At 42.6% G+C, this 22962-nt stretch overlaps 1 protein-coding gene across 1 annotated transcript in view; it reads right to left on the reverse strand.

The window, feature by feature from the left end:
• Positions 1 to 18919, reverse strand: part of VAT1L (vesicle amine transport 1 like) — a 65387-nt gene extending 46468 nt beyond the window's left edge. Inside the window, exons 1-3 of the mRNA XM_076349080.1 lie at positions 18637 to 18919; positions 11976 to 12105; positions 7751 to 7966 (exon numbers count right to left, since the gene is read on the reverse strand). Of these exons, the coding sequence (XP_076205195.1) occupies positions 7751 to 7966; positions 11976 to 12105; positions 18637 to 18866 (576 nt within the window). The 5' untranslated portion in view covers positions 18867 to 18919. The remainder of the gene's footprint in view (positions 1 to 7750; positions 7967 to 11975; positions 12106 to 18636) is intronic.
• Positions 18920 to 22962: the final 4043 nt, after the last annotated feature.

Genomic DNA, 22962 nt, shown 5'->3' on the forward strand with positions numbered 1-22962 from the left:
TTTATTATAAATGGATATGCTTATAGTAGTTTTAGATCCAGTGAAAAGATTGAGATTTCTTTACATTCCTTTACTTTAAAACCCAACTTTAAACCTGCAGGATTGGAAACTTCTCATACTGAGATAATCACATAAAAGAACGGAAAAGTAGTTTTTTTAAGAAGTAAAAATGAAATAGACTGTTCTGTGCATTTAAACAATTTCAAAGTAAAAAATAAATGTCACTGACATTTAAAAGTCAACATAGAGAGCACAAATAGAAGAAAACTTACTAATCTAATTAGCTTATTAACACTAACTTAACACTGGATGAAATATAAATAAGGGGTATAAGTTAGTGGATTTCCAAAAGGGTCTGACCTAATGGCACAAGCCAGACCTCAGTCTGATGTGCAAGCTGTATGCTGAATTACAGCAGTTATAGATCAGTATACTTTCAAGAAAGCATCTTTTTTGCTATTATGTAAACTGAGCCCAGCTTTATAGCAGAAGAGAACAAACCATCTAAACGATACCACCCTGCAAAATGACATCTATTAGAACCAATAGCATCAGTAAGAAATTATCATTTCTAGGATGTATTTTTGCAGCCCAAAGATGCTACAGCAGTTTTTAAAAAAAAAAAAAATCCTTCAGACTTAATCTTGCACAAGAAACCTGTCTGGAACCAAACGTGAGGAGAATCCACATTTCCAAAATGCTTTGATGCCACATAACCGCATCTGAAGGTGGTACGAAGTACACAAACATAGTAAGAAAACAGCAAGAGAAGACATCTAGTAATCTCCTGGCATCAAGGAAAACTTTTCTCTGGTGTTAGGAGAAGTTATATACACAACGCTCCAACTCCTGAAGGTGTCATCTTTCCAATTACAGCAGAGAAAATTGGAAACCAAACACTAAGGTGAACATTGCAGAGTGGACAAACTGAAACGTGATTCTTGAACGAGCATAAGGCAGCATCTGCTACGCTCAGTGCACCACAAATAAGTTTTGGAGTAGAGGGAGGGGAAGAAAGAGTCACCATGAGATAATGATCTCTCTTACCCTCAAAATCTCTTGTCTTCTGCAACAATTAGCAGGGTGTGTTTTTTCCTACCCCCTTGCAAAATTGTGCAGCTGAGGTGCATCCAAAACTCAGGGCTGAATCTCCATCTGGTATAAATCCTCTACAGTTTAGCGGAGCTACGACAACATACCCCAGCCAAGATCCTCGCCCAGAGGATATAAGCTCTATCTGAAAAGGTAGAACAGCCAAGGAAGAGTTAAGCACTGCCCTTCTGTGACATGACTCAGCAGGGGATTCAGGGAAAGGACACGTCCTCTGGGGAGCACAGGGCTGAGACAGGCAAAAAGAAAGGCCTTCAGAGACTGCAGCCTGCTTTGGTCAGGGAAATTGCTTTTTGTGTATGACTCGCCAGGCTTCTGTGTTTGATTAACAGATTATGCTCTGAGGCAGTGTCTGGAAATAGACTCAGCCATGGCACCGGGACTGTCCTGAGCTGCTGAGGGAGCACATCCATTGCTTTAGAGGCATTCAGCGGCACAGGGCAGCTCAGCGTCAAGATACCCTGTCTGGCTTTAAGTGAGATAGCTTGGGTACTTAAAGCAGCCTAGACTTGGTTACACAGAGCTCTGTGTGAGCTGATTTATTCCCTTCCTTGGCTGCTGGAGATGAAATAAGAGGAAAGCACTTCATCAAATGCAGAACGGCTATGATCTGCTAATATGAAAATACCAAGTGCAGTCCTGGGAGGTATCAGGTAAAGATTTCAGCGGAGTGGGAAGTATTAATGCCATTGTTCAGTATGCTGGCCAGGACCATCAAAAGAGCGGAGTAAATTCTAATTATTCACATTCAGGGAGGACTGACTCAAGCACAAGAGTGCTATTTAATGTGCTCCTACCTGCTAGGTGCAGACAGACCTAAACTCAATCTACCTATACAATGTTTAAAAGGATCAGGGATGCTGCGAGACCTAGTTTAAAAGGCTCTGGCTTTCATACCAGCTTATTGCTGCCTTGCTGCCAACCAGCTCAGAGCCCAGGAAATGTGTTATATATCTGTCTGGACCAGTGTCTGTAGGATGACCAAGGAAACAGACACCCGACCTTACAAAAAAGGGGTATGAACAAACAACCCTGCTTTCAGCCTGAAAAATACAGGCCAAGGAGAGATTTGATTCTGAGCTTGTTCTAGCCATATACACACATACATCCTACCAAAAAGATCTGAAAGAAGTGCCCCAAGAGGAAAGAATAGCTAATTTTAATTAATGGACAACACCAGTGGAAGAACAAAGATACATTAACTGGCCACAAATAAAGTCTGGAAATTGAGAAAGATTTCTCACCGAGCAAGACAGAGCAAAGAGAATTTGAAGGAATAAAACACATAGGTATTTTTTTAAGAAGAAATTTGATAATTCTCTTGAAAGGGTTCCTATATGCTGCCTGTGATAGCGGGTGACTAGATTTACTAAGGAATGCCAGTTCTTTGTCAGATAAAATATCACCACTTCAGTGATTCAGTTTGGAACACATCCTCAAATATTTGCAATTTATGCAGGGGAGACAATAAAAAAAAGGGTTCCTGCCAAGCAGTAACCAATCCTGCCAGGACGACCTAAATCTGTTGCCAAGTCAGATTTACCCTTCAACTTCAAACATGGGAGCTGCATCTGTAACTTACTCTGCTTGCACTTCCTCCACTGCTGAGCCTGAAAGGGAAGGTCAGATCACAGCTTCAGGATAGCAATCGATGCTCCTGCATGAAAGGCAGCTTAATTTTAGCATCTGTAAGATCAAAATGCTAAAGAATTGGCTAATAATTCTGCCTTGCGTCTGAGGGGTTAAGTGATGAAATTGAAGTGTTTATACAATCTTGGTAAATGACCAAAGTTTTGTGCTCAAAATATTCAGAATAGGAAGTACATAAAGAGCAAACAAATAAGTAAATGGGCATAATGGCTGTCTCTCACAAATCTAAATCCCTGAAAGAATTCATTTTCCAGGTAGATACCATAGAGAGAGACTGGATTTATTAAAGCTAGAAGAGAAGAGCCTAAGTTTCTTTGCTTTTGGTTTTTGTTTGTTTGTTTTTAATACAACAGTCCTGTATTTATATTAATTCAGCTAATCCAGGATACAGTTTACATTAATAATTTTAAGAGCAACTTTATAATCTCATACAAGCCTGTGCTATGACTTGCATTGAATGCACTGACTTAAAGAGTCTTCATTTTAAAGAACTAATTGCTTCATACAGCAGATCAGTCCCAGCAGGGTACGTGCTAGTGCTCAGTTTTCTCAGTGTATTTTCTTCAGTCACCACCTTGCTTCACTTCAAGGAAAAAAAAAAAAAAAAAAAAAAAAAAAAAAAAGAGACATGGGAGCGTATTTGTGAAGGGAGCTACTCTACCATTGTCTTACAGTCATTTCAAACGTTAATTACAGCATTTTACAGTTAAGATAAGCCAATATATGTCCTATGGTAAGTCATATGTTCTTGCAAACTCATATTTCTGAGCATTAATTTCTATGTATGCATAATAGGAAGTTTCTGAAGTTCAGCGTTGTCGTGGTTTAACCTCAGCTGGCAACGAGCACCACACAGCCGCTCGCTCACTCCACACACACCCCCCCCAGTGGGATGGGGGAGAGAATCGGAAGAGTAAAAGTGAGAAAACTCATGGGTTAAGATAAGAACAGTTTAATAATTGAAATAAAATAATAATAATAAAAGAATATACAAAGCAAGTGATGCACAATGCAGTTGCTCACCACCCGCTGACCAATGCCCAGCCAGTCCCCGAGCAGCAGCCCCCCCAGCCAGCTTTCCCCCAGTTTACATACTGAGCATAACGTCGTATGGTGTGGAATATCCCTTTGGCCAGTTGGGGTCAGCTGTCCTGGCTGTGCCCCCTCCCAGCTTCTCGCTGGCAGGGCATGGGAAGCTGAAGAGTCCTTGACTAGTGTAAGCACTATCTAGCAACAACTAAAACATCGGTGTGTTATCAACATTATTCTCAACCTAAATCCAAAACACAGCACTGTACCAGCTACTAGGAAGAAAATTAACTCTATCCCAGCCCAAACCAGGACAAGCGTTAGCTGACTTTCTCCTTATTTTAGCAATCAGTTCAGAAGGGCACTTAAACATTTCTGTAGCTTTAAGCATTTGTTAAATTTGTTTTACACAATTATGTATTTTGTTAATTATCAAACTGCCCTGCTACTCAGTATAATGGTTTAAGCAGAAGTGTTCAGCATTCTGCCAAGCAAAGGCCTGAAAGAGAGCATATGACAACCCTGGTCCTTGTTAGATCTTGGTCAGTAGCAGCTCGAGCAATGATAACAGAATGCTTTGCAAGGTCTTAATTTCTCATCAAAGTCTGATTGAATCATGCAATGCAACTGTGAGCCTGTACCGCGCCTTCCTAGAAGGCCCCTAAAATTTCTCCAGCCTACTTCACTTTCCAGGCTGAGAGCTGAGAGTCAGTCTCTCTTAACTGCCCCTCTCTCAAGAGGGAAAAAGAGAGACAGGAAAACCAACCCAACCCCCAAAGCAGCTCCCTTTCCAAACGATCAAAATCAACAAACCGGCCCTAGGAAACAAAAGCAAATACAATCTCTCCTTTCAAACCCCCTTTCGAAGCACTGCAGCAGGTCCTCCTCTTCAGATGGAAGGCTACAATATACCAACGGTGTCAGAAGCAGAGTTTGAGAGTGTCCACCTCTCTCTTCCTGGTTCAGAGAAACAAGGTGCTCCCCTACAACTAGCCACGTTTCCTACCATGAACAGGGAAGATCGCATGATGCCCTGCCCGTTCAGTTGAGTGGGCCACAGAGAGGGTACTCATTTGGCATATAGAACAGGATTCAAGTCTCTATAACAGAGAGACGGGTACATGAGACTTTTTTCAAGATAATTTAACTTAGAACATTTCCTTTTTCTCTACATCATCTTCTGATGTCCCCTGGAACTTCTGGAAATAAGTAAACTGAGTTACCTAAAGCATCCTGTCAGACATTAAAGGATACTGTCACATACTAATCATACCCAGGCACAGATGAGAAGACAATTGCTATAGTTACCTCGCTACCAAAAATATCTATAAACAAAAACAAGGCCACATAAATAAACTGAGGCAATACTTAAGTAAAGGTCCTAGAGAATTTTCCCCTGACTCAGTTTATTGAAAAAGCTGCAGGATCCTCCTAAAGGGGGCTGGGGAGCCAGAACAAAGAACCTCACAAACATTTTTGAAGCAACAAGTTCTTTTTCATAAACTGCCTGAAGCAGCTAAAATAATGATCTTGCATAATGAGAAGGGAACAATTACAAACTTCTAGTCCCACAGGGAGCCTATTGTCTCATTAAAGTATTCTGGAATTTCTATGACATTTAGAAACAAACTGGACAGGTTTCCTACTTGCTGAAAGTGGGAATGAGCCTTCTATCTGTTAAAGCAACAGCACAAAAAATACCTCTTCCCATAGTGATTTCAGTGCCAGTTTTCTGTTTTATTAACTAAGAACTTTGTGAGTGATTTTTTTGATTGAGGCTGTTAAACTTTTCAAAGGATTAACAGACAGATTATTAGAGCTGTTTAAAGAGTAATACAGACCCCTCCGAAATCTTTATGTCTAGTTAGCAGAAAGGAAAAAATTCCATGCATCTCCAGGGTGATATTCTACCTGTAAGACCTATCAAGCAATAGGAAAAGTCTTTCTCTTCCAATTCTAGCTATACATGCTCTTCCCCTACCAGCAACACCAGGCTGCATGAGGCATTCTCCCCGGTGACACAGCGATCAGCATCCTGCCTTGCAGGCCAGCCAGCCCCATCTCCCTCTTACGTACAGTCCCCCCTGGATCATACACAGACGTCTATCAGTTATTGGCCAGCTTGGTTGTTCTTCCTGCATCTCTGGAATGGATGGAGTTCCCAGCCCTTGGAAACTCTGTTTTATTTAACTACTTAGCAGGTGATGGATCTGGTTTCTCCTTGTTCTCCTGGCACCCAACCAGGACCCATCCTTCCTTTAGCTTCTCTCAGAGAAGGTCCACAAGCAGCCACGGCAGAGGACCAGTCAAAAGCTGCTCATTGAGCATCTGCAATAAAAGCGAGGAAGCCAGCAGCTCCTTACAGCAACAGCCCAGCACAGAGGTTGGACACCAGTGAAGAACACTACATGAGAGTTGGTAGAGCATTAACAGTGCTTCAGGAAGAGAAGGAAGAAATAACAGAGGCGAGTGAGGTTAGAAAAAGGAAGAGAGAAAGAAATAAAAAAAAAAATTAAACAAGGATGCTTTATCTTAATAAGGAAGAGAAGTTTATTTTCTCTAGATACATGCATATGTGCAGGGATTGCTTTTGGGTGCTTTGCTAACTCCATATGCTCAGCCTGGGTCTGTATAGTGTCAGCTGGGCAGATGGCCTTAGAGCTAAAGCTGAGCCTTCAATTCCTGCAGAATATACGGTCCCCCTGAATGTGTGGCCTCATGTTGCTTTAACAGTCCTAAATTCCACATGAAAAGATTTAATATTAAAGAACAATAAAGTCAGCCATAACACTCTAGGCTGTACTGTGCTGAAGCATAATACGATTATAAATTCCATTCATTTACAGAAGTATTCCAAGAGGACCATTTACTGCAAGTAGGATTATTGTTAGCTAGAAATACTTTGTACAGGGAACTCATGAATTTATTCCTTTGATTACAGCCTTCTTTTATTTGAGAACCTGAAAGAAGGTCTAAGGGCATAGAATTAGGGATAAGGTGTTTGGGGCTGCCCACCAGACCTTAGCAGACAACAGAATATTAATTTAGCCTAAATAAGGCACAACAGGAAAACAGAAGAGGTACTCCAATTTGAAAGGCTGAGATCTGCTGTGTTCTCAGGTCACAGAATCTGCCTTATGGAAAAGGACTGCATGATTTCAAATGTAAACAGACTCCCCTGTCACTATCTTAATATTTTGCACAAGCTTAAATATTTTCCAAAGGAGAGAGATTTTCCTAAAAGATAGTTTAAGGAACTGGTAACACAAAATGCTGACTTTTTATTTCATTGTGTGGCCTGGTATTCCACCAAATTCATCCTACTGTTGCTTTGCCCATGCAATGCAATGCCTCCTTACTAACGATCCAAACTACGACATGCAGCAGCCACCGCTGACTCAAATTCAGCATTGTATATTTTCCTCAGGGTTGGTATGATAATGCTTTTCATTGCTTTCAATCCATCTACAACAAAGGAAAAAAAAATCTTTCACAGAGAAAGCACCACATATACTCGACACGGGATTTGCAGGAGTATTCCAAGAGGCCCTTTTACTGCAAGGATTATGGTTACCTACAAATACCTTGTGCAGGGAGTCAATTTATTTATTCCTTTCATTACAGCCTTCTTTTACATAGAAGTACAAGGTGTGCAAGTTCAGGAACGCAATGTTTGGGACAACACTTACTCCTTCATCTCTGACAACTAATTAGTGGGTTTTGGAGGGGTTTTTGGGTAGAGTTTATTGTCAGAACATTTTTATTTCACCAAAAGCTCCTGCCAACCATTCACATCAGCGTTTTGATGGGAAAACAGATGCAGTTCCTCCCACCGCAATCCCTCACATAGGGAAGTCTGATACCGAATCAAACTGCAGGGTCTGGCTCGTTTCAGAAATCGAGATGCATCAGACTGCTTCAGTTACCTGATGACAAAAAAGTAAGAAAAGTTCCAACTTACCACCCCACCTCCTGCCGAGTGAACCAGCACAGACATGCCTTCTCTTAGGTTAGCAACTTCAAAGAGCATCATGTAGGCAGTTACAAAGTTCATGGGAAACGCAGCAGCTTCAGAAAAACTCATGTCATCTGGGATCTTGTAGACAAATTCTGCTGGGGTACATACTACTTCAGCCCATGCATTGTAGTTTACAAAAGCCATGACTCTGTCTCCAATCTACAAACAAGGAAGAAAACAATGGCTGCAATTGAGACTGTAGAGGGCAACTTGTAAGACCTGCAACTCTCCCTGTTCAAGCTGTGGGTCACTGACTGTGAAGATAATGGTGCTCCACATCTTTGGCAAAATAGCAGTTAAGCTGCTCGGCCTTGGGCTTTTACCATTTTTTAATTGTATTTATTTAAAAGGTTGAATTTAACAAAAATATCCAAACAAAGTTAAAGCCACCTCTTCTTTTTTGCTACACTGCTTCTCTGATGGAACAGTCTTCCATAATCACTAACACAGATCATCTTTTGCTAGCAGAGCTCCTAAATAACAAATGGGGCTGTAAACCATGAAAACAACATTCTTACTAATAACCAGGAAATTTGCTTACAGAAAAAAAAAGAAGGAAAAAAGATTATGATGATACTGATGAGATGCGTGGAATAAACAAAATTACACCTAAGATAATTTTCACTTTGCTTTCTCAGTCTTCACACTAATTTAGAGCTACTTTTCCTCTCTGTGGTTTGAGAAGGGGAGGCCAGAGTACATAGAGCCCACGAAAGGGTTTGTAAACCACTCATTTAGAAGATAACACTGTCTGTATCCACTCTCTATTTTTATTATCTTTATAAATGATTCTACCAAAACATTTCCATGATTGTCATTTCGACAGCCATGTGTCAGAGCAGAATTTGATCCTGCAACTTCAAATAAGCCACCTTAAACATCAAAAATATACCTCTGGATTCTGAGGCACTACTAAACCCACAAAGTGAATTTGACAGTATTTAAAGGAGCAATGAAATATTCTCTTCGAATGCAACATTTCTCTACTCAATTTCTTTGGAAAATATGTAGTAGTGAAAGGGTATTTCACTATGGAGAAATAAAGATTTTATGTTAATATTAGATACAGTTGGTTGCTCCTAGGAACCTTTCAGAGGTCCAGGCACATCAAATTCATACATTTGTACAATGGCCTTCATTGCAACTCCAGGTTTTTAAAATGGAGACAGTGACTCCCCACAGATGGACAAGAATAATAACAAGGCAACTGGAGCTCAGAGGCTCCTGGCAGGGGTACAACCAGACTTGGAAAGCAACACTTGCATAAAAGTAGAAATTAGTCTATTTGGGCTACTAGGGAGAGCCACAGTGAGCAAACGCTTGGCCAACATATATTAAAACCTTCATAGGCATGACTCTTACAAACTCTCGATAATGGCTTGTCCCCAGCAGCCCCTACGCATCTTTTACCTTGTCTTAGACCTCTTTGCCTTTCTACAATACACCAACAAATATAGCATCCTTAACCACAAAAGGAGCTCTTCAATGGAGCCACAGTATAAGTAATAAGGCAGGAATAGCATCAAACTTCAGGATTTTTAACCAAACTTCAGGTTTTAACCAAAACTAACAGAAGCCGTCCCTCTAAAATACCTTTGCTTACCCAACCGACATTCTCTTATCTGACATTCTACTAACACCCACTAATGCTTTAGAAATGCTACAGGTTGTTCTTGGACTATTTCAACTATATTCCACATCAATGGAGTAAAGCACAACACTTTTACCTTCAGGCAAACGTTTATAGCACAAGCACATTTTGGTCTCCCAAGTACTTGTCATCGCTTTGGCGTTGGGATATTGTGGGTTTGCTAAGAGCTAAGGTGCTGCTGACAGTTCTGAAGGGATTGTCTCTTTTAGAATGAGGATGCTGAAACAGAACTGTCATTCCAATTTCACCGAAATGCCTCCTCTTTTTGAAAAACATTCAAATTAACAATGCCTCACTGGTAACCACTCTGTGGTTCCCTTTTGCTGTTAGAGAAGCATCTAAAATCTAAAGTCTGCTAGGTTTAATTTGTGAAGGTGTTAATGTGTCCTATATCCTTGCAAACAAACATAAATAATTACCAAAAAGAATGCAGAGAAGTCCCTTTTGCTGATTCCCAAGGGATTTCTTAGTAATAATAAATACCATGTTCTACTACAAACACTATACAGAGCCTAGTCATCATGTCAGATTAGGCTGTGGCTCCTGAGAATCATCCCCACAACTAGAAAGAGATCAGGCCTCATACATTTGAGCTCAGTAGAAATCAGCTTTTTATTTTAATGGGAGAAAGAATAGGCATTTACACCATTATTCCATAAAAAAGGCTTTGCTTCAATGTAAAATACGTTCTCACACATCGCTGCCAAAATGGACTGCCATTCAATGCTTTCATTGGTCATAGGATAACGCAATCAGAGCAAATGAAGACATTAAGTGGCTGGCAATATCTCAGGTAGTACAGACTAAGGGCCAATACGACACAATTTTCCAGAGCATGAAATCCCCACAACTTTAACGTGACTTGACCTGGAAGAGATCTACAAAGGGAAAGAGGGTCAGAAGATGTAGGGTGCAATCTTCGCCACTCCTGCCATCGCTATGGACAGCGGGAACAGCATATGTCAAGGAGACAACAAGCATCTGGCACGCTCCTATTGTGTGCAAGAAATCCATAAAGAAACTGACAGAACATTCTTGCATCTTCCTCGTGGCACGCTCTCCTGTTGACAGGTTCATACCTGTGCACAGCAGTTATTCTGAGTGTCGACCCTTCTTCTAGATCACTCAAACACTACCATGGCTATGCAGATTATATGCAAAAAAAAAAAAAACCACAGCTTGTTTCAATTTCAGGGAACACACCAGAGTACAAACATGTTCTATAGTCAGAACAAAGATATAACTTCAAAAGTCAGGTGCAATGTTATTCAAACAAGCACCATATGCTGTAGCCTCATGATGCCCTTTAAAAATAGCAAGAGCTTTTAAACTGAGAATGCTGATGTAGAGTAGAGGCTTCCCATACACCTTTCATAGAATATTCTTCGGTGTGGAGTGTAACTATAAAACACAGATACTAGAGTGGAACAACTGAAGCACTAGAGTTTTTCAAACAGCAGAGTTATTGTTTGTCAAAAAAAGCATTGTAAGATTATGACTTGTTTCGAGGCAGGAAGAAGACGTAGAGAAAACGTCCTAGAAGAGCTCATCACTGAGGCCCTACTAGAAACTAAATTGGCCATTATCTTTACTCAACTGAGAAATTTTACAGCTCTTCTAGAAGAGCAAAAATGTTACTTTTAAATAAAAATATTTTAGGTAACTTCCCTCTTAAGATCAAGACAGAATAAGAATTCAGAAAATGCAATTACTTGATGACATGACTGACTCAGCAAATAGCTAAGATAGAAAAATTTTGAAATAAAAACTGAGTTAATGCACATCAATCCTATCTACTCAGGAAATAAAGTGCAAGATTGGAGGGAGTATAGATGTTTAACATCAATAATGGAACAGGAGGTAGGACAGAATGCTGTTTATATGTAATAAGAGGTACCAAAGAGTACATAAGACCAACCAGTTATGAAAGCTTTATTATATACATTAACTATTTGTCATTTATCGCTATTCTGTTAGGTGAAATAGATCCTTTTGCTGAGTGATCAGAATAAGTCACATACCCAGAATCAGGGTTCTAATTTTATCTGCGTCTCATGAATGCACATGGTTGTAAGAAGCAATGCTTATTGTAGATGGGGGTCTTGTTAACTCAAAATCAAAAGTTGGAACTAGAATCAGCAGTGCATGGGCTTTGAGGAACAGGGCAATGATGATAGCAAACACGGCCAAGAAAAGAAACTTAACAAGTTAACTCAATTTCTTTTACTTTCTTAAAGCACATCAGTCATGCTTTCCAGTTCCTACTTAGCCATCAGGATATGCGCATGGCACAAGTGACTTTTCAGGAAGGATTTGAAGGAGATGACAGTGGTGGCTTTAGAAAATAATTCAAGAGGTCATTCTCATGCTTGGGAAGCAGCAAGGAAAAATTGCCCTTTCAAGTCTCAACAGGGTGGTGAAGGCTGCTGTCACTGGCAGAACAGAAGGGATTAGGGACAACATACTCCGTGAACTGGTGATTATTTAGTCTTGCTCTGCAAATAAAGAAAACATTACCTCAAATCCTTTCACGCTGTCTCCAAGAGCTTCTACAATTCCAGAGCATTCAAACCCAGGAACAAGTGGCGTCTTAGGAGGGTTGTCGATATTCCCCTGTCGCACCATCAAATCAATAAAGTTCAAACCACTGTAAAACACAGGACAAAAATAAAATCAAGACTATTACCATAGATCAAAGCAGAGTAGGAAAACTTGACCTGAGTGATGGGAAAGCCAGAAAACTTCATGGCAGCATTAAAAAGCTGGGCTCCACAGCATAAGAGGGACCCAGCAGGCATTCACGTTCTTTATGCATGGAACAGACTGACTTTACACCGTGCTGTACAGGCCTTGGGCAGAAGAGTACACACGCAAGGCAACCACATCTGTCATTAGCCCCAAAGCTTACAAGACCATTTAGGAGTCACATATAGAAATTCACAAAGGCCATTTAAAAATTCAATACAGTGAAACGTTATGATTTCTGTGAATACATTACTAGCTGCCAAGTAAACCCAGTTCTATTTAAAAAGAAAAACCCAAATCTCACACATTATACATGTTTTGGGCCAAGACCAACCTGACATAACTGTCCTAACCTCTGATGTGACTCCAGGAACGAATCTTGTGTTCGTCCCAGGCAGGAGCCCGAACTTTGACATGAACTTATGAAGTATCAGATAGGCTGTTGTTTTAAAACTGTTCCTCCTGGATCACTTTTGTACATTTTTGCAAATGTTATTTAGATCTTTGGAGCGCTCAGGGTTGCTGCTTAGAAAAAATACAGGTATTCCCCTGTAGTCTCAGTTTTGCAAAAAATCTTGAAGCATCTTTGCTTTGTCTTTTATATGCTACCTAATTTCATTAAATAAAAATTTTGTGGTTTTCTAGGCAGCCACAAAAAAAACAACCAAAAGAGGTACTGTGTTTATCTACTATGTGCACACACTGATTACTGGCACAAATGCCATACATACACTTAAAACTTCTAAAACTCCTAACTAGCCAAAATATGCTTCAGCATTAATCCATTGTTCCAAAACACAGCCCTGTATTTATTGTTAGCCGAAATTGCCGCATACTAACTCCCCCGACTCCATGAAGCTATGCACACAGCCAGTCCTACTCACGCATATGATACAAGCAACTGCTTGGACACATAAAACTACTGATGTGCGCAAGTATTTATAAGACGGAGCTTTAGTCAGTTACTAGTCAAGACACACACAGCTTGAACAGACCCAACAAACAAAAAAGAGTAGACACACAGCGTAAGCACGAAGACAAGACAGCATTCATGAGATGTAGGTCACGGGGCAGGGGGGGAGGAAATTCCACCAAATGTAAATATTTGTAATTGTGGCGGAGGGTGTAAGAGCAACCTGAACCCACAACTTTTAGCTCTGTAAAAGCCAGATTACAGATTATTTTTGAAAAACATTAGCTTTGACAATCTAGCTTGACAAACTCAGGAGAAAAATTAAAAATGAAACAAACCAAAAAAATACCCCAACATGCTCATACACAAAGCTCATAACACTAACCATGTGGAAGGTTAGGAGGGGTTTTGCACAATTAAGTTGGGAGCTTTGAAATTATTTTGGAAAAGCCACTTCTTATCCAGTGGCTAAGACCACCTCCTACAGCACCACTGTAATGTTGATAAGGAAAGAGAAATTCCAAATAACAAAATGCTTGCAAGGCAGTCATCATCTGGGGGGAAAAAACAAAACAAAACAAAAAACCCCACACCACAAACCCAAGAAACCCACAACTTACGTGGTGGCAACCATTGTCTGTGTACATTAACTTCAGTGATGATCTTTTGAATATATCTTTCCACACTGTGAGCATTTTACAAAAAGTTAACTTTTTCTACATTCCTGCAAGAAAGGGCACCTGGAGGCAGAACTATGATGCGGAAACCTGTGTAGGAACACGCACCATGACATCATAACAAGCGGGTGACAAGCAGACAGATGGATATGGCAAAGACCACAGCTATTTGATAATGACATACGATTACAAATACATTATTGCAGCTCTTTCTAGAAACATTCATTCTTACGAAATAACTTGTCAGACAATTTTTGAAAGGGCATATATTCAGTTTTGCATCTAACAACATAATACTACCAATTCAGTTCTGTTCTAGTTCCATTTCTCTTTCATCTGTCTTCATTCTCAATAAAAGGCAGGAATATTAAATAAAATAGAGAGTTCATCTCTATTACAATGAACTTACAAGACTTGATACTAGAGCAGGTGTGATAAGGAGAGAAAAAACACTACACAAGGTACATAATACCTAAGCCACATGTTTTTATTATGTTAATTACTGCTGGAACATAGGGTGTTGATCAGCATTTCTAATCATTTCTAGTCACTTTCCAGAGAGTTTCCTCTTCATTCACTTCCTCTTTAACCTCCTACATGTCTACGTGTTGTCACATCCCTGTTACTCTCATACATGCATTTGTTTCCATTCTTCTCCACTTTCAAATATGGAAAGAAATAAGTTGTTTTATTTTACCTGCCAAATTTGAACAAGTCTTATCAACACCACAGACCTGAAAGCACAATTACTTGCTTACAATGTACTAACCATACAATTAGTTGTATAGTAAAACCAGCAATTTATATTATTTTTTTCTCCTTTGAATAACCTGGAGGTCCCAAAGATAAATAGCTAGTTGAGTAACTACCTCCAAGACACCCAACCTTACCAAGTCCTTCACTGAGATTCAACCTACAGCAGACACAGGAAAAGGGAAGTTTGGCTGCACAGAATATCACAACAAAATATGTCTCACGAAGAGTGATGGTTTAATTGTCAGCACAATTTATTTCTTGTATCAGTATAAACCAGCATAGCCGTTCTGGTGTGTAGCCAGAGAAAGTGACTCCTGAACTTTAAGTAAGGGCATATGCAGAGGGCGAAGTCTAAATGCAAAGCGATCCAGTGACAAAAGTGCACAATTTCTTGCAGTCGTGTGTTTTTAATCCTAAATCAAGAGCTGGATGCAAATGAAGATAGGGAAGGATATGAATTACCAAGATCAATACACTGACATAGGTGTTCTGCAAGAACCTTTCTGTGAAAGAGCAGGGATATTGGTGCGAACTGCATAGACTGAATTACCTGTGCATCTCTGCAGGCAGAGTTTATCAAACATGGAATTATCTTTGAATCTGACTTTCTAAGTCTGCAGTGCTCTGCCTTAACACCAATTTTGAGGATCTTGAATATTATTTTCTATACTCATGGTTTAGCTTTGCTGCATTTTTATTTTCTTTTTTTTTAAGTGTGGAAAGTCCTGCGGATAGAAAGCTGTATTCTAGACTTCTTTCACCATCAGACCAGCAACGGTCAGCTTGGTTCTCCTTGCTCTGCCCCATGCACTCAAGGATGCCCAATACCTTCCATTGCAAAACACCAGATCATGCAGACCATCCTTCACACTTTGGTTTGGAGAGGTGCTGCTTTTGATCTGTCTTATTTCACTGTAAGACTCCACTGAAATTAATTACTGAAGTTAATGAAATACAACAGAACAAATGAGAGGACCACTGAGTTTTACATTCTTAAAATCCTTCCTCTTACTCCTGGCCAGCAAACTGCCTGACAATCTTTAAAAAAAAAAAAGTAGAAAGGTTTAAAATGATCAGATCTCATGCTTTTTATCCAGAAACACCCACGCTGTATGAAGACTGCCTTTAAGAACAAAATTGATACACCGTCCGCTACTCTGCTATACTTAGGATTTCTTTTATTTGCTACCAGTTTTTTGAAGTGCTGTTGTCTCACAGTCAGCGTCAGAAGGGTCACTTCTGCCTCATTCCTCATGACGCACACGTATAGCGGCACAAGGAAGAAATAATTATAACAAAGAAAAACAAAGGGAGGTAATTACAGGACACCATTCCTTATTCACACACCCTTTCTGAAATACTGCTTCGGTTTGTTCTAGCTACTTGTCTAATCTTCTAGACAATATGTATACTAGTGTTCTGCAGATTGCAAATTACAATACAAACAAATACAGCTATTTCGACTGCTCCATCATTATCAATCAAAAATTATTTCAGGAAATATGCAGAAGCTGTGACTCAGCTTGGACATTGATGGCTGTTCCATTTCTTAGTCACTGAATGAGGCTAACACATGAGTCATCTCAGCTGACACATTTTCAATTGGATCATTGATATTCCAGACCTTCAAAAGAATTATTCATCTGGCTTAGTGCTAATAGCAACATATCGTCCATCTCCTCCATTTATAGTACCACACTACAAAATGTATACATATGATTCAACTGGTTTCATCCCCCAGTGAGTGCAGACCACACAGAACTCGCACTTTTTACTGATACGTACTATTTATCATGCATGCACACATTCTTCTGATTTTTCTCCACAGGTTGATGAAGAAAAATAATCAACATCTACAATGATGGTCAACTGCAAAACTGATTCAACTGAAAGCATTATTTGTCATCAATATGCCTTACTAGAGCAGCCCATCTTTGGCGTGTTAGCACTGCATGCATTAACATGTGCATACTACACTGGGCAAAGCCAACAGACATCTTTCTCACTCAGTCTCCCAGACTAGACCACAAGTCCATCATCATCCTGATCAATCTTCTGTATTTACAGACTCGGGTCAAGAAGATTGGCAAATTGATTTTGCCTTCTTTGGAAGCACACTTCAGTGACCTGATCACATTTCAGCCCTATGGCCACTTCCAGCCAGGAATGACAAGCAGATGCTGTACAGCCTACAGGCTCCTCTGGCACGAAGGGAAGCTTCCAAAACACACATGGTGGTGTGCAACCCGGCAGTAACTGTGAAGCAGTTGGGCAGGTCTACTGATGTCAAACAGTAAGCGTGCAACTCACACAGCTCACTAGTGATAATGCAACCCTGGAAAGCAACTGCAGTTGTAGCAGAGCTGAATACTTCTATTTTACAGCTAAGTGTTCTTTTGCAGGTAACTTGCTATTTGTGATACGCACATATCTACTGCTTTGATGAAAGCAGAATTCATATGGGTACTGTATGTATGAGTGCTGTAAACCCCTCAGCCATTTAAAGGAATATGTCCACGTGCTCAGAACATTTTAAGTTTTGCATGTTAACTTTTGTTAACTCGATGGCTGAAAAAAAATCACTCAGAAAACAGAGCCTATTCTCAGATGGAATTACAGTCCTGCTTGATAGCAAAATGAGCTACTCAGCAGCTACTATGCTACCAATATTTCTTATATTCACCTGGCATGGAATTTCTTGCATTTCCCATTGTGACTAGTAGAGGAAAAAAATAAACAAATGAGAATGCAAAAAATCTCAGCCCTTCGTTTATTTGTCCTCATTCAGATTGATGGATATCACCATTTTTCATGGGCAAAACCTTGGGGGGGGGGGGTAAATACTTGCATAGATCACAAACCCTATGATCCCCATTAAGTACAGGATGGAAAGCCCAGTGTCTAAACAGGCCAAGACATTCAGCTACATTAACCTACCGGGATGTTCCAAGATCTGAAGCACATCCACTGGATACATCGTTCAAAACAAGCTCACTGCCCCATACCAGTATAATTTTTAATGCAAGTTGCTTCTAAAATAAACAACTTGGCCTTCACCTTGGAATTTATCTTCCAGAAGCACCATGTTTTCAAATAGCAGAAGAGGACAACAACAGATAAATCCCTGCCTAGGCAAAATTAATTTGGTCTTTGGTACACATCAAGTCCTGTAATAAAATCCTAATATTGCTTCTGTCACTTAAAAAAATAGTCCTATTTTCATGAAGGAACATGTGTGCTGAGACCCAGCTATCTAGGAAGAACAGTCTGCTCCAATTGTCGGGGGGGTGGGGGGAAGATTAGCCTTCTAGGAAAGCTTGTTTCAGGATGCTACCAGATTGCTAGCCACTTGTCAACTGGGCACAGGAATTAAACGCTGGTAAGTTATCCTCAGCTCCAGCTATGCTGTCACACCAGCTCTGAGGAGAAATTATGATGACTGAGGAGAAAAATAACAGGTAGTATCAGAAGGGAAAGGGACAGGTGCTGAGCAACACACACAAGCTGGCATCCACGTTTCTCAGAAAGAAAACAACAAAACCCTGAACGCAGCTGGCCAGTTTTTTTCCCTCCATTTCTCCCTGCTGGTACCGTGAAAATCAATGACAATTTTTTTCCCTTCATAGCTGCTGCCGACAGCACACAAACGCCTTGTACCAAGCGGCTCGGAGCTCAGCCCCTGACCCCGGGGAACGGACGGTACCTGAGCAGCCGGCGGCAGCGGGGCGGGAAGCTGCAGAGGCAGCTCGGAGCGGGGCTCCCCACCGAGGGGGAAGCCACAAGTGAGGGAAGTTAGTGCAACAGCCGCCCGCCCCGGGCAGCGGGAGGGAAGGCTGCGGGGCGCACACCCGCGCCCCGGCCCGCCGGGAGCCTCCGCCCGCCGGCCCCGGCCCGCTCCGAGGCCAGGCAAGCCCCGCTGCAGGGCAAAGCCGCCAGGACGGGGACAGGTGGCTGGCGCGACGCGGGTGTGCGTGGGGGAGCCCCCCGGCCTCCCTCCCGCCTGAGAGGGGCCCGCCCCCCCCCCCCGCGGGGCTGCGGCCCCTCAACCGCCCCAGAGGGAAGGAGAGGGCGAGAGGCGATACTGGACCAGGCTTTGACGCGGATCTTCAGCTCCCCCTCCTGCGGCTCCGGCATGGCTTTCTTGGACACGCGGAGCTTGTTGAGCCCCCCGAAGGCGGACAGCACCACGGCTCTCATCTCTTTCGTGTCCCCAGCCCGCAGGCTGCCGGCGGCGCTGCCCTCGGCGGCTTCCTTGCCGCCCTCCTTCTCGATCATCTGCTCCGTCTCCTCCGCTCGCTGCGCTCCCTCCTTGGCCATAGCGGGGCTGCGGCGGCGCGGCTCCCGCCGGCTGCTCCTGTGCGAGGCGCGGTGCCGCCGTGTGGAATGGCCGCGGGCGCGGCGCGGAGCGGCACGGCGGTCCGCCCGCCCGCCGCAATGCACCGACTAGCTGCGCAGCGCCATCCACCGCCCCGGCGCGGCGGGAGGCGGCCCCGCGGGTCCCCAGCCCCTGCCCGGCCGCCGGAGCGGGAGGAGGGCGCCGCTGGCGTCGTGAGGGGAGCGCCCGGGGCCGCCGCCGTGCCGAAAATCGCACCTGGCGGCCGGGCGGGGCGGGCGTTCCCCCGAGGCGGCCTCGGGCGGGCCCCGCGCTCGCTCCCGCGTGAGGGGCTGCCGAGGCTGGGGGCGGCCCGGCCGCCCGCCCTCCGGCGACAGCCTGGTTCCTCTCCTCACGAGCTGGGCCCGCCAACGGCAGCGAAGCGCCTGAAGCCGCAAGTAGGAGCCGTCCTCCCCGCCTCTCGCCCTCCTCCCCACCGAGCAGGGGTCCGGTGCTGGAGGTGCTTCCGCACCCTTGCGAGGCAAAGTGGAAAAATCCCCCCCGATACTTTCATCTCAGGCCTGGACGCAGCCCGAAGCCCCCGAGGAGCTTGGCGTGCGCAGGGGCCGGGGAAAGGTTGTCTAATCGGACTGGCCTCCCTCCAACACCCTCGTCCCCTCCATGCCCCACACCTAATGGCATCATGGCTTAAATCTCCACTTAAGGTGCCCAGGTCTTGATCATCGCTGGGGAATCGGGTGTGCAAAGTCGCTCCTTACCCACTCCTTGTCCTGAAGCTGTTCTCAGGGCCAGCTAAGTGAATGCTCTTTGCATCAGGAAAATCATACAGGCAGGCAGTTGCCTCACGACTGACACGCGCACTTGCAAGCAAGAGACCCAAGCTTGAAACTCCACTGTAATGAACATTTAAGCCTTTATACAACAGGTCTACTTCCTGGTGATCGATACCGGTGTTTGCTGGTTTCTACAGGAGCTTAATCCTTTAATGCGAGCGCAGGGTGTGCTGTAAGACGTCCACCAGCTGGAGCTTCCTGGGACTGGCCTGGCTTGGGGGCCCTAACGAGGCTCAGGCATCGGGCACTTAGCTCTGTGTTAATGAGGGTGGGTGCCTGCAGCTTCACCTGTGACAGCTGAACGGGGATTTTGGGGGATCACTAGTTGTGGTTTCACGGGTGTCTGAATTTTGTCTGTTGAGTTCAGTATTAGATGCCTGCATCAGTTTGTTGATGCCCCCTCACTCTGGGTAAATCTACTTCTTACATGCCTAAAATTATGCATGTATTTATGGAGTTTCAAAATTCATTGCAGCGTGCTGTGCATACAGCGAGTGTTCCTGCAGACCTCTTTGTGGACATGGTTCTTCCATCAACCCCCCTGCAGCAACTGAGTTCTTCTTAAGAAGTTTCAGGACCTTTGACTCGTGGTAGGGATTATCACCACCATCTCTCTGGGCTGTGGATTTGTTGCAGTCTGAGTTCATCAATACCCCTTAATTTCACAATATGCATTTATTTAATCTTGGCAGTGTATTCAGTGTATTGTATTTAGAGGAAGCAAAAAAAACTTGGAAATGTCTTAGCTATAACAAGTAATGGTGTAAAACATTTTCATTAACATTAACAAAGTGAGATAGTGGAGGAATGGATAGAGTTTTCGTATTTCTTTGTACTTAGTATGTAACACTGATTTCTGTCTAGTCTGTAAAAAGTTTGCAGACAAAGTATTTTTTAAAGCCCATTTCTGAGAATTTGTCATCTAAGCCTGTCATAAATGAAGCAGTAAACAAATACGTTAGGAGCAAAGGAGAAGGAGTACTAGCCACAGGGATGCTTCACTAGCTTCATTATCTCAAGAAGTTCAAACGGATTTTACCAAAAGGGAAGCCTGATGCCTCAAACACCTCTTGCGTTGTCCTTAAGATATGTTTTGGACAAAGATTCAAAACCAGCTCATTAACACCATCGAGAATTTTCTATGCGACGTATTTAAAGTGGTGCCATCCGCTTCATCCTAAGTAACAGCTTGTGGAGGGATCTAACCGTTTTAAAGGTCAGAAAGCTTTTTTTCCGCCCTTGCTTCCCTGGTTAATACCATGAATATTCCCTTCCCTGCTCCGTATACTTGGCTAAGTCAGTGCTGTAATAGGGAATAAAGTCCTGTCACTCTAGATCTGGCCATTCGAATGCCGACCAGGCAGGCGGCAGCTGAATAAAGAATAACATGCATTTGACTCCAAATTATTCACTCGGCTGGCATCTTATTACAGTTCTAACTCAAATGAATGGTGAACTGCAGAATGACTGGGGAAAGTAAAGCAGACAGCATATGTCAACTAAGTGACATCCAGAATAATGAAGAGGCCGTGGGGCAGCTCACTCGCATCGCTCCAGCGCTCTGAAACACCCAAAGAAGTGAATCTGGACCTTTAGGCTGCACTTGGTTTGCATTGGTTTGTCTGCTACCGTAGTCCTGTTTTATGCTGATGACTTGAGAGTTTTCTGATTGACCCTACCCATAATGATTACTCAAAGCTATTCCTCCTTGATCCTGAACCAAAAGTAATTTATCCTAAGCGATTTAACCATGTACTGTTCGCAAGTCAAAATGACTGAAGGATGGCCATTTTGTAGAAACATAATGTCTTGCTTATGGTGGAACCAGTACTTGCACATATCAGTTGTGGCAACTGAGGTAACATGTAGCAGATATTTTTGCATAATCCTGATGCCATTATTTTGATTTAATTCATAACCACTTCTTTAAGAATATTAGATGATGCAGTACAGAAGCTTAGACTAAGATGTAAAAGCAGGATTTATTCTGACAGTTGACGGTAAATTTAACCACTCTAGAAATAGGCTGTGGGATGGCCATTCGTATCACTTAAGACTTCAATAAAAACATTCTAATGCTGGCTTTCCATTGACTTCAGTGGCCGGTGGATTACACCCGTAAAAGTGAAAACACAGGACTCGATTTGATGGGTGTAGTCAAGTAGTGACAATATTAATGAACATGCTGCGAGAACCTGAACAAAAGAGAATTAAGACTTCTTTGATCACCATCTTTATCTGCTGGCCAAGTTGGTGCTATCTATTCTTTGCAATAGTGATTTTTAAAAATGCTATCTAGAAAAGAAGGGAAATGGAACAGTGTACTTGTGGATAAATGCTGGCAGTTACAGTCAACATATCTTCCCGATTCAGATCCTTTATTTTCAGAACATAATCATTTATTCAGCAAAAGAACCTATGTCAGGGACAAAACAGTTGTCTTCACAGATACTGTTCTGAGGGTTCATGCCTGAATTTCATGGAGGGGAGCAGCCATTCAGGATAAATCTAATTGTAGTATTACCACACTTTGGGAGTAAGATAGCTGAAGAAATAGAAGTTGTTACTGGAAACACAGACCGCATGGAAGGTCAATCAAAAACTAAAGTAGATGAGTTAAAGGCAAGTGTCGTGGTTTAACCCAGTTGGCAACTGAGCACCACACAGCCACTCGCTCACTCCCCCCACCCCCCGGTGGGATGGGAGAGAACTGGAAGAGTAAAAGTGAGAAAAACTCGTGGGTTGAGAAAAAAACAGTTTAATAATTGAAATAAAATAATAATAATGTAATAATAATAATAATAATACACAAAGCAAGTGATGCACAGTGTAATCGCTCACCACCTGCCGACCGATGCCCAGCCAGTCCCTGAGCAGTGGCCCCCCCGGCCAGCTTTCCCCCAGTTTATGTACTGAGCATGACGTCCCATGGTATGGAATGTCCCTTTGGGCAGTTGGGGTCAGCTGTCCTGGCTGTGCCCCCCTCCCAGCTCCTTGTGCCCCTCCAGCCTTCTCAGTCGGTAGAGCATGGGAAGCTGAAAAGTCCTTGACTAGTGTAAGCACTATCTAGCAACAACTAAAACATCGGTGTGTTATCAACATTGTTCTCACCCTAAATCCAAAACACAGCACTATGCCAGCTACTAGGAAGGAAATTAACTCTATCCCTGCTGAAACCAGGATGGCAAGGTTCAATTCTGTGTGGAGATGGAAAAAAACAAACCAAACAACCCCTGGACCTTTGTGG

This window comes from Aptenodytes patagonicus, chromosome 11, assembly GCF_965638725.1.
Source record: "Aptenodytes patagonicus chromosome 11, bAptPat1.pri.cur, whole genome shotgun sequence".
In the NCBI taxonomy this organism is placed as follows: domain Eukaryota; kingdom Metazoa; phylum Chordata; class Aves; order Sphenisciformes; family Spheniscidae; genus Aptenodytes; species Aptenodytes patagonicus.